Genomic DNA, 13,440 nt, shown 5'->3' with positions numbered 1-13,440 from the left:
ACAATCACCCAAATAGCGTCGAACTTCTTCATAGTCCATGGGAGTCCAACAACAAATTCCATAGTGATCCTCTCCCACTTCCACTCAGGAATAACCATCTACTGAAGCAAGCCACCCAGTCTCTGATGCTCATATTTCGTCTGACAATTGAGACACCGAGCTACAAATCCCACAATATCTTTCTTCATTCTTCTCTACCAATAGTGCTGCCTCAAATCCTAACATATCTTCGCGGCACCAGGATGAATGGAATGCCGCGAGCTATGGGCCTTCTCCAGGATCAACTCCCGAAGTCCATCCACATTGTGCACACAGATCCGGCCCTGCATTCTCAACACCCCATCATCTCCAATGGTCATATCTCTAGCATCATCATGCTGAACTCTGTCCTTAAGGACAAGCAAATGCGGATCATCATACTGGCGCTCTCTAATGCGCTCATATAAGGAAGATCGTGAAACCACACAAGCCAATACCCGACTGGGATCCGAAATATCCAACCTCACAAACTGATTGGCCTAGGCCTAAACATCAACCGCAAGAGGTCTCTCACCAACTGAAATATATGCCAAACTCCCCATACTCACTGCCTTTCGGCTCAAAGCATCGGCCACCACGTTGGCCTTTCCCGGATGGTACAATATGGTGATATCATAATCCTTAAGCAACTCTAACCATCTCCGCTGCCTCGAATTAAGATACTTTTGCTTGAACAAATACTGAAGGCTGCAATGATCGGCGAACACCTCACAAGATACGCCATACAAGTAATGCCTCTAAATCTTCAATGCATGAACTATGGCAGCCAATTCCAAATCATGAATGGGGTAGTTCTTCTCATGGGGCTTCAACTGACGAGAAGCATAAGCAATAACTCTACCCTTATGCATCAATACGCAACCAATCCCAACTCTCGAAGCATCATAATACATGATATATGAACCTGAAGCTGATGGCAAAACTAATACTGGAGTTGTGGTCAAAGCTGTCTTGAGCTTCTGAAAGCTCTCTTGATACTCGTCCGCCCATACAAATAAAACACCCTTCTGAGTCAACTTGGTCAAGGGCTATGCGATGGATGAGAATCCCTGAACAAACCGGCGATAATAGCCTGCCAAACCAATAAAGCTACGAATCTCTGTGGCTGAGGATGGTCTAGGCCAACTCTGAACCGCCTCTATCTTCTTCGGATCAACCTGAATACCCTCGCTGGACACCACGTGCCCCAAGAAAGCCACTGAACTGAGCCAAAACTCACACTTGGAGAATTTTGCATAAAGCTTCTCCTCCCTCAATCTCTGCAACACGACTCTCAAATGCTTTGCGTGCTCCTCCTGACTACGCGAGTACACCAGAATGTCATCAATGAATACTATGACGAATAAATCGAGATAAGGCCGGAACACGTTATTCATCAAATGCATGAACGCTGCTGGGGCATTGGTTAGCCCAAAAGAAATCACAAGGAACTCATAATGACCATATCTGGTCTTGAAAACAGTCTTAAGAATATCTGAATCCCTGATCTTCAACTGGTGATAACCTGAATGGAGATCAATCTTGGAGAACACCCTCGCTCTCTGAAGCTGGTCAAATAAATCATCAATGCGGGGCAAAGGATACTTGTTCTTAATTGTTACCTTGTTCAATTGCCTATAATCAATGCACATTCTCAATGTGCCATCCTTCTTCTTCACAAACAGAACCGGCGCACCCCAAGGTGACACACTAGGCCGAATGAACCCCTTATCTAGGAGTTCCTAAAGCTGATCCTTCAATTCCTTCAACTCCGCTGGTGCCATACGATACGGCGGAATAGAAATGGGCTGTGTGCCTGGCACCAGGTCAATACCAAAATCAACATCCCAGTCCAGCGGTATGCCCGACAGGTCTGCAGGAAACACATTGGGAAAATCCCTCACAATTGGGATAATATCAATATCAGGAGTCTCAGCTCCGACATCCTTCACAAACGCTAGATATGAAAGGCAACCCTTCCCAACCATACACCGGGCCTTCAAGAAAGATATCACTCTACTAGGGACATAATCAGTCACACCATGCCACTCGATCTGCGGCACACTCGGCATAGCCAAAGTAACTGTCTTAGCATGACAGTCCAAAATAGCACGACACGGAGATAACCAATCCATGCCCAAAATGACATCAAAATCCACCATGCTCAATAGCAATAGATCCACTTGGGTCTCCAGACCCCCAATAGTCACCACACTTGACTGGTACACACGGTTTACAACAATAGTATCGTCTACTGGGGTAGATACATGAAAAGGTAAAGCAAGAAACTCACAGGGCGTACCTAAATAATGAGAAAAGTATGATGACATATAAGAAAAGGTGGAATAGGGATCAAATAATACAGAGGCATCTCTGTGGCAGACTGAAGCAATACCTGTAATAACAGCATCTGAAACAATGGTATCGGGTCTGCTTGGGAGTGCATAGAAATGGGCCTAACCGCCCCCTGATCGACCTCCACCTCTGGGGCGACCCCTGGCTGACTGACCTCCACCCCTAGCGGGTGGAGCAGGTGGTGGTGAAGAAACTGGCACTGAAGCCGAAGACTGACCCCTCTGCTGGGACGAACTAGCAACCCGACGAGGACACTGCCTCCATATGTGGCCCATCTCGCCACACTCATAACAACTCCCAGGTACTGGAGAAGGGAACCCCTTGCACCGGAGTGAATAGCAGATGCGCTTGGCATAGAAAAAACCTGAGCCGTTGGGGTACGAGATGAACTCTGAGCTGGGAGGGCACTAAGTGATTACTAGCCTTGCTGAAATCCATATTGACCATGACCTGAGGATGCCCCACGATAACCTGGGCAGACGGATTGAACAGGCCTGAATGAACGACCTCTACCATACTAAAACTGGCCCCTCGAAGGAGCACCACTATAACCGCCTGATCATCGAGGCCTCTTGGCCTCCCTCTCCTCTCACTCCTGACGGCGAACAATCTCAATCTCCCGGGCGATATCAACAACCTCCTCGAAGGTAGCACCCATCACTCTCTCTGGTCATAAGAATACGGAGCTGATAAGTAAGACCATCAACAAACCTCCTGATCCTCTCTCGATCTGTCGGAACCATCCAGATGGCATGACGAGCCAACTCATAAAACCTCGACTCATATTGTGATACAGTCATATCCCTCTATCGCAACCACTCAAACTATCTACGTAGCTCCTCTCTGCGGGACTACGGTACATACTTCTCCAGGAAGAGAATGGAGAACTGCTGCCAAGTAAAGGGTGCTGCACCAACAGGCATACGCCTCTCATACGCCACCCACCAAGTGAAGGCAGCCTCGAGAATTGAAAGGTGGTAAATGTCACACCGCTAGACTCAAGAATCCCTATTGTACGAAGCATCCGCTAGCACTTACCCAAGAAAACCTGGGCATCCTCGCCCTCTGTTCCGCTAAAAGTCGGAGGCTTGAGTCTACCAAACCTCTCAAGTCGACGTTGCTCATCATCCGGCTTAACTGGCACAACAAACTCCTAAGCTGGTACAACCGGCTGGGCTGGAGGTTCCCCCGACGTCTGAAGTCCTTGCACTACCTGCTCAGGTGTGCGAGCAACGGGGGTCTGATTGCCTCCCCCCGCCTGTGAAGTAGCTGCGGCTGTAGTGGCTGAAACTGCCTGAGCAAGGCCAGTGCAAACTGATAAGATCTGTGCCAAGGCCTCCTGAAGACCCGGAATCTTGATGGGCACAGCTGGTGCCTAAACTGGTGCTGCTGAAGCATCTATAGCTGTAGCATGATCCTGAACTAGGGCAACTGGTGGGTCTACAAGTGCTGCCCTTGCTGCTCTGCCTCTGCCACGACCACGACCGCGTCCATAGCCTCTGGTGGCCTTCACTGGTGGCACTTGTGGTCGTCCACCCCATTCGGTAGCTCGTGTCCTCACCATCTGTGAGAGAATAGAATAATGGAAGTTCAGTACTCGGATCAACAAGTTCGCACGATAAGAATTTCAAGAATATGAAGTTTTTCCTAAAGGTTCTGTAGCCTCTCGAGGATAAATACAGACGTCTCCATACCGATCCGCGAGACTCTACTAAACCGGCTCACGACTCGCGAGACCTATGTAACCTATGCTCTGATACCAACTTGTCACGACCCCAAATACCGGTCGTGATGGCGCCTATCACATTACTAGGCAAGTCGTACCAACTATCAAACCACAACCTATTTTCACTTTTGATGAATCATTTCCTAACACAATTTAATTACCAATTATCATAATAAGTGTTTAAAATAGCAAGATAGATATGCGGAAGTTAACAAGACATAGAAACTACATAACCCACACTTATCTGGTGTCACAAGTCTAGAGCCTCTAATACAAGTCTGAACAACCTACTACATAGATAGTCTAGAAATGCAGAAAAGTAATAAGATAGAAGGGAGAATCAGGGCTACAGACGCCATACAACTACCTCGAAATCCCCGGCAATTGCTGAACGACTGAAAAGCTCTCACTCGGCCTATGGGGCACCTGGATCTGCACGCGGGGTGCAGGGAGTAATGTGAGTACTTCTACCCAGTGAGTAATAAAGATAAATAATGACTGAAAGTAAGAAAACGCGTATACACATGGTATTCTATAATGAAGCAATTAAATAGGTAATTTGTAAGCAGTAAACCAATGAAAAGCAAAATAAAGTACTTCTACAACAAATAAACAGGTAATTGACAGACAATTATGATAAAGTAACACATAGAGGTTCGCCCCTCGGGTACAGTACCAACAATTTTGGCCCCTCGGGCCCAATCTCACATCATAATGGGTACCCGCACTCATTGAGGATGTGCAGACTCTAAGAGGGGCCCCTTACGGCCCAAGCGCAATATCAAGTCATCTCGTGGCATCAAATCTAGGCCCTCATCCTCATATCATTCAATACAAAAAAAAAAATAAAAAAAATGTTAAATGGACTGCATAGAGCGTTGAAATTGAGAAAAAATCCATGCGCGATATATCTGAACTACTTTTCTACTCAAATAATATTTTTCTATTATTAATTTTTCATGTAATGTAGAAAATTCTTAAGAATATAAATGTGTAAGAGAAAAAAAGAAAAAGGTTACTAAGAGTCAACACTACTAATAATTTGCAAATCATATCCATATTTTTACTCTTTGAAAATAAATTTATGGTGGATAGAATTATAATTACGGTTAAATATTCAAACATGAGATGAATTAATATTAAGAATCTAAATCAACATAAAATAAATTATATTTTATGTTAAACCAAATAATCAAATCTTTCAATTAATTATTTGGCAAGATAATCCAATTGAATTATTTTAAATTCTTCATACGAGTACAATTATTTTTCAAGTTAAAAAAAGATCTTAGTGTACATAAATTTATTCCATAAAAAGAGTGTTAGAGGTTAAAAAAATAGATCACAAAGTTAATTATATAAAAAAGATTAGTATAATATTAAGAATGCCATACAAGTATTTGAGGAAGCACAGTCAAAGCTAAATCATGAACAAGAATAAGCTTTCAAGACTATATTATAAAAAATCGACTCTGGTATATCGAGATTATCCTTTGTAGATGCCTCCGGCAGAATCGAAATAATATTCTGTCATGACCCCAAATACTGATCGTGATGGCGCCTATCATATTACTAGGCAAGCCGGACCAACTATCAAACCAAAACCCATTTTCACTTTTGATGAATCATTTGCTAACACAATTTAATTACCAATTATCATAATAAGTGTTTAAAACAACAAGATAGATATGCGGAAGTCAACAAGACATAGAAACTACACAACCCACACTGATCTGGTGTCACAAGTCTAGAGCCTCTAATACAAGTCTGAACAACCTTCTACATAGATAGTCTAGGAATGCAGAAAAGTAATAAGATAGAAAGGAGAAATCAGGGCTACGGACGTCATGCAGCTACATCGAAATTCCCGGCAATTGCTGAACGACTGAAAAGCTCTCACTCGGCCTCTGGGGCACCTGGATCTGCACGCGGGGTGGAGAGAGTAATGTGAGTACTTCTACCAAGTGAGTAATAAAGATAAATAATGACTGAAAGTAAGAAAACACGTATACACAGGGTATTCTATAATGAAGCAATTAAATAGGTAATTTGTAAGCAGTAAACCAATGAAAAGCAAAATAAAGTACTTCTACAACAAATAAACAGGTAATTAACAGACAGTTATGATAAAGTAACACATAGAGGTTCGCCCCTCGGGTACAGTACCAACAATTTCGGCCCCTCGGGCTCAATCTCACATCATAATGGGTACCCGCACTCATTGAGGGTGTGCAGACTCTAGGAGGGGTCCCTTACGCCCAAGCGCAATATCAAGTCATCTCGTGGCATCAAATCTAGGCCCTCAGCCTCATATCATTCAATCCACCTCATAGCGAATATATGTATCTCAGGCCCTCGGCCTTATATCAGTATCAATGTTCCTCATAATATAGACCGTCGGCCTTTCTCAGTCCAAAGAAAATCATCACAAGCCCCTCGGGCTATAGTAAAATAGTGTTTTCAGCCCAAACATCATTAAAATATCATTTAAGTCTTGAAACTTGAGAAAGAATGGCTGAATAGTAAAAACAGTGGGAAAATATCATGACTGAGTTCAAGTAACAAGTCAAAACAGTGAGGAAATATCACTAAATAGCCCCGAAGAATTTATTATAGTTGGCACTAGGCCCAATTATGACATTCAACCCAAATAATGATGACAACACATAGTTTACAATCAAATATGCGGTAAAATCATCAATCGGGACGGACCAAGTCACAATCCCCAATAGTATACGACCCCATGCTCATCATCAAGCGTGTGTGTCACCTCAATATAGCACTACGATGTGCAAATCCGGTGTTTCAAACCCTCATGACATCATTTACAATCATTACTCACCTCGAATCGGCTAACTCTCTAGCTCGTGATGCCTTTGCCCTTTGAATCGACCTCCACGCACGTCGAATCTATCCAAAATCAGAATGAATACGTCATAATATGCTAAGGGAACAAAGCCCAAGCGAAAACAAATCAAAAAATACCAAAAATCCCGAAATTAGCAAAACCCGAGCCCCGAGCCCACTTCTCGAAACTCAGAAATTTTCACATCATTAGATTACTCGTCTCCCCACGAGTTCATACATATAAAAAAGACAAGAATCGGAGTTCAAATGATCCCTCAAATTCTCAATTTAAGCCCTCTTGAACTCAAGCTCTAAACCTCCATTTTTAGTCCTTTAATTCCTTAAATTTCAGTCCCAATCCATGAAATATTACCATAGATGTGTGTTTTAAGTCCAAAATCCTTACCTCAACGAAATCTCCTTGATTTCCCTCTTCAAAATCGCCCAAAGCTCCCAATTTCGAGTTCAAAAATGGTTAAACCCTTCAAAAATCGCGAAGGATGAAATATATATCTTATTCAAACTTGTTCCAATCATCAAAACACCTCAAACAACATCAAATTACCCAAAACTCATTGAATTCAAGCCTAAGTTTCTAAAATCTTCCGAAAAACGCTTTTGATAAAAAAAACCCAACCAATCCACGTCCGAATGACCTGAAATTTTGCATACACATCCCAAACAATATAACAAAGCTACTGAAACTCTCGGAATTCCATTTTGACCCCTATATCAAAATCTCGCCTATCAACCGGAAATCGCCAAAATATCAACTTCGTCAATTCAAGCCTAAATCTACTACGGACTTCCAAAATCCATTCCGATCACGTTCCTACATCATAAATCACCTCCCGAAGCTAATCGAACCATCGAAACTCACATCCGAGCCCTCTAACACATAAGTCAACATCCGGTTGACTTTTCCAACTTAAACCTTCTCAAAAGAGACTAAGTGCCTCATTTCTTACCAAATCTTCTCCGAACTCAAACTGATCAATCCGATCACATAAAACATGGATAACGAAGCATAAAGAAGCATAAATGGGGGAAATAGAGCGGTAACTCATGAGACGACTGGTCGGGTTGTCACATCTTCATATGTCATACATTACTTGCAAATATCATATCAAGAGGCATGATATTGTTAGAAATAAGAACCAGTGGTGCACTAGCAACGATTTTATTATGAGGGCGTACAACTCACTTTAGATTTGATATACCTCTTCAAATATCTGAAATAACCATCACAAATATATCAAAGCAGAGCAATAGTTCTAAATCTATAAGGAAAGCAAACATGATAATATGGGATGAAGTGTTTTTGGCTAAGCGTCAAACGATCGAAACAATCGCCCAGAATTTTAGAGATATATTGGATATTGATGAACCGTTTGGTGGAAAAGTAATAGTTTGGGAGGTGATTTCTGTCAAGTACGATCAGTAGTTCCAAAATTGACGAAAGCAGAAACTGTAAAAGTTAGCTTACCCAAACTATACTTATGACCTCAAATAAAAAATATTCAAATGACAAAAAATATAAAAGTAAGAACAGATCCTACATTCAGTGATTTCATGCTTCGTGTCGGAAACAAAGAAGAGTATCCAATAAAAGATTATTTGGTTCTTCTAGAATACTTGGTTATCAACCCCAATGGTAATAGTAGTGCATTTAATAAGGAGAATATTTTCATTATTGGATTAAAACCCAATTTATAAGAATTACATGATTGAAATTAAAGAGCTATCTTAGATAGCAGAAATGAATTTGTTGATCAACTAAATAAAAGGTTGATTGCTAAGTTTTATGGTAAAATAAAATATTTTTTAGTTTTGAATCATCAGAAGATGATACCAACAATTGCTACCAAGAAGAATACTTAAATACTTTAATACCAAATGGTCTTCTAACGTACATGTTTGTTGTCAAATTCATTATTTCTTACATATGTTAGTGTGACCATATATATAATAGACTAAGTTAAAATTGATCTTCCACTGCATATAGGTTGATTTTGAAGAAAAATATGCATGTCATGCTATTGAAAACTCAGATCCGCTGAATAGATTATGTGATAGTACACATACAATATATAAAAGTTTTGACAATAACGTCATACATGCAGAACTTATGATACTGATCAATGTGCTTCTAAGTATGTGTTTATCCTCGAATTCAACTTTCGTCTTCCGAAACTAAAGAATATCCTTCTAAATTTGTGTAAAAATAATTTTCAGTATGTTTATATTTTGTAGTTAATAAAAAATAAAGCACAAGGACAAATATCCTAAATATTGGACTATATTTACCACAATATGTTTTCTTACGCGAATAACTATATTGTGCACTTTCAAGAGAGATATCAATATCAATAATATGAATTCTGGTTATGACAAAATAATCAAAGTATTATAAGGCAACATATACAAAAACAACGTCTATAAAGAAGTGTTCGGTAAGATACCATCACATTAGATACCTTTAAACTACAATACATAATTATCTACTTAACAACTAAATTGATAATTTATGTAAGTTCTGGTGATGTCATTTCCTTTTGAATTCATATGCTAATGCAACAATATTTTCGGCATTTAGATGATTGTTGTAGTATTTTATATAAAATCTCTCATTAATTAAATTTTATTGTTCCTTTATACAAAATAAGTATTAAACCATCATGTGCCATTATTAACGTGCAACACACGTTTATAGATACTAGTATATTATAAAAGCACGAATAATTTATGCTAAATGTAAGCCACTGATGGAGTAACTTTCAAGGGGCATTTTCATTCCTCAACGTCAATTTCTCTCTCTAGGCTCTCGGCGCATATTATGCTAACGTACGCGCACCAGGAATAGCTATGGGGAGAAGGGGATGACCAAAACAACAACTCGTCACTGTTGGAAGCTCTGTAAGTGCAAAGGTTATAGCTGAAACACTAGAAAGAGGTAGTACACTAAAGCTCGCAACATCGTCGGGAAATCAATTTCCGTTAAGTTCATTGATTGTAAATACACCGCAGCTACCAAACGCAACAACAAAGTGATTAAACCTAAGTGGGATGTCAGTTGAGGAACACCACCAGCCAACATCACTGAAATCGTTAACTAGGGATAAAACCCAGGTGAATCTGGGAGAAGCATCAAGTAACAATCAAAGCAGATCTCAACAATATCATAAAGACATTCAACATTCATCATCTGATGATGGGAAAAAAGAGATTATAGTGGAAAATCAAGTAACTGACCAGCTTGGATCGTCTGGTAATAAAAGTAAACAAGTGGCGGGCAGTGAAATTGAAGACCGGGAAAAGCTTGAGACTAAGGCAACTGAAGTAGGAGGGCCTAATAGAACATAGGTTAATATGTTTGCAGGCAATAGAGCAGCTAAGAATGGCATGATGTTGACATATATGTCACCAGACATTGTTAATGGCAATGTAGTAGTGAAATTAGACAAAGAGGAGGTCGAGAAGGAAACCATAAAATGGAAGAATGCTCTGATTGTATACATTATCGGTGAGGCACCTGGATATAATTACATGAAACAGTTTGTTTCTCACACCTGGTGCAATGTGACTGAACCAATTCTTTACCTCCACGAAGAAGGTTATTACATTGTGAAGTTCGAAAATATAGAAGATCTTGGGGAAGTTTTGTATGGAGGGCCTTATAGTATTAATAGAAGACCTATGATTGTAAAGCAATGGGCACCAAATTTTGATATATCAAATGAATTCCTAACAGAAATTCTTTTGTGGGTCACTTTTCCCAAATTGCCAATGAACTGCTGGAGATATAAATCACTTAGTAAAATGGCTAGTGCAATTGGTAAGCCTCTATTTGCAGATCAATGTACAGCTAACCAAACTAGAGTATCATATGCTAGGATCCTAATTGAGGTGAATGTTACTAAAGAAATTCCAAGCGAGATAACAATGGAGGATCCATTTGGAAGACATTTTCAGCAAGCCATTTTGATGAGTGGAAACCAAAATATTGTGCTGAGTGCCTCAAACTTGGGCATGATTGCAGCAAGGCCAAGAAAGAAGTAACAACAGGGCAGGCACAAAGAGGCAGAAGACAAAGGAGAGCAATTCCAACTTGGATACCTAAGGGCACAATCACACAAAAGGAGAAAGAGGATACACAAGATCAGACACAACCAAATACTAAAGAGAATAGAGGATCTCATCAAGCTCAAGAGTACAACGGCTAGGCACATCATACACAGGACACTAACCAACAGGAGAATTGGCAATTAGCAAAGAAGGTGGTAGAGAGACCAAAGAAAACAACAATGCTTACACAAGGAGGAACGCAACACAATGAGGCAATTGATGGAGGATATGCTATAATAATCATGAATGGATTTCAATCACTACAAGCTGTGGAAACTAAGACAGGAAAAGCCAAACCTCCTGATATAGGAGGGAAATCACAACATCAACAATGACTTGGTTAATTTGGAATGTTAGAGGATTGAATAAGAGGTATAAACAAAAAGAAATAAAGCAGTATCTAAAAGAAAAATACATAAAAATAGCTGGGTTAGTGGAAACTAAAGTCAAGGAGAAGAATGTTGGGGCTATATCAAAATGGATTGCACCAGATTGGAAGATAATCAGCAACTACAACAATGCCTCTAATGGAAGAATTTGAATCCTGTGGGATGAGAAAGCATACAATGTGCAAGAAATTGAGAATGATGCTCAATTCATACACTGCTATATTACAGATACAAAAAGTACTTTTGCCTGCTATATGGCAGTGGTGTATGGATACAGTGCAATGGAGCAAAGGAAAGATATGTGGAAGAAGCTACAGAGTTTGGCACCTGGGAAACAACCATGGCTGATTAGTGGAGACTTCAATGCTATCCTAACTCCACAAGACAGAATTTCTAAAGTACCTGTGACTCTAGCAAATATTCATGATTTTGCAGAATGGTACCATAATCTATATCTAACTGAAATCCCATGTAGAGGTGAATACTGCACTTGGACAAAGAAGCAACAAGGAGATGATAGAGTCAGAAGCAGGCTGGATAGAACATTTGGAAATAATTGCTGGATGATGCAACATGGTCATCTTACTGTCAATTTTAAAGATCCCTTTATTTCAGACCATACACCAATGTTGATCCCTATTACTCAGCCCACCACCAACATCAAAGTACCCTTCAGATTTTTCAATGTTTGGGCTGATCACTCGGAATTTCCCCACATAGTGGCTGTAGGATGGAATCAAAATCACGTTAGGGGAAGAATGAAGAGTATCTGGTACAAGCTGAAAGAACTTAAACTAAGGTTCAAGCAACTGAATAAAGAGGAGTACAAAGGAGTTACAGAGAGAATTGATCAAGCAAGGAATAAGTTGAAGAGCATACAAGTGCAAATGCACAATCAGTATACTGATTCACTAGGTGACCAAGAAAGGGATTGCTTGCAACAGTTGGAATCCTGGTCCCTAATTGAGGAAAGCATACTACAGCCAAAAGCTCGAGCTAATTGGATTCAATTGGGAGATTGAAATAACAAATACTTCTCATCAATCATGAAAGAGAAGAAATAGAAGAAGCAGATCACTAAACTTAAATCACTAACAAGAAGGAACCTTAATGAAGCTGTTGATATCAAAGAGGAGCTGATGCAATTCTATAAAGCTCTAATGGGAACATCAACCAAACATCTTCCTATAGTTAATATAATGGTTATGAAAAAAGGGCCAACCTTGACTCATCAACAACAAATGGAGTTGTGTGACGAAGTGACAGATACAGAGATATATATAGGATTATGCTCAATAGGCAATGTGAAGGCTCCTAGAATAGATAGCTACAATGCAGTTTTCTTCAAAAAGGCTTGGCCAATCATTAAGGAGGAGGTTTGCAATGCAATTAAAGAGTTCTTCCGGACAGATATTATGTATAAAGCAATTAACTGTACAACCATTACTCTGCCCCCCCAAAGTACCTAATCCAGAAATAGTAAGAGAATACAGACCTATTGCTTGCTGCACAATACTATACAAGCTGATTGCTAAGGTGTTAGCCAACAGAATGCAAATAGTGATGCCATGTATTATATCTGAAGCACAAGCGGGCTTTATTCCTGGAAGAAGAATCTCTGATAATATCATATTAACTCATGAACTGGTGAAAGCTTATAATAGGAAACATATTTCTCCTAGGTGTATGATTAAAGTGGACATGATGAAAGCATATGACTAAGTTGAATGGGTATATATCGAACAACTAATAGAGACCTTACAATTCCTAACTAAGTTCATAAAATAGATCATGGCATGTGTGTCCTCTGTTAGCTACTCTATTTTGTTCAATGGTGAAGCAATGGAACCATTCCCAATAACAAAAAGCTTAAGACAAGGGGATCCAATATCACCTTACTTATTTGCTATAGCAATGGAGTATTTGAGTAGGCTATTGGGTAATTCAAGCAGAACAAAAAGTTCAAATATCACCCTAGGG

The 13,440-nt window shown here is 40.0% G+C and overlaps 2 protein-coding genes across 2 annotated transcripts; both read left to right on the top strand.

Annotated features, from left to right (window-relative positions):
* Positions 1–10,012: 10,012 nt before the first annotated feature.
* On the top strand, positions 10,013–11,005 carry LOC138884262 (uncharacterized). The gene is made up of 2 exons (XM_070165336.1): positions 10,013–10,214; positions 10,326–11,005. The coding sequence occupies exons 1-2, from the start codon at positions 10,013–10,015 to the stop codon at positions 11,003–11,005; spliced, it is 882 nt and encodes a 293-aa protein (XP_070021437.1).
* Positions 11,006–11,714: 709 nt separating this feature from the next.
* Positions 11,715–12,482, top strand: LOC138884261 (uncharacterized). Its single transcript, XM_070165335.1, has one exon. It carries the CDS (start codon positions 11,715–11,717, stop codon positions 12,480–12,482), a length of 768 nt encoding a protein of 255 aa, XP_070021436.1.
* Positions 12,483–13,440: the final 958 nt, after the last annotated feature.

The sequence above is a fragment of the Nicotiana sylvestris genome, chromosome 12 (genome assembly GCF_000393655.2).
Source record: "Nicotiana sylvestris chromosome 12, ASM39365v2, whole genome shotgun sequence".
NCBI classification, from domain to species: Eukaryota; Viridiplantae; Streptophyta; class Magnoliopsida; order Solanales; family Solanaceae; genus Nicotiana; species Nicotiana sylvestris.
Note: the sequence above shows the minus strand (reverse complement) of the source record. Positions and strands in the feature narration are given on the sequence as shown.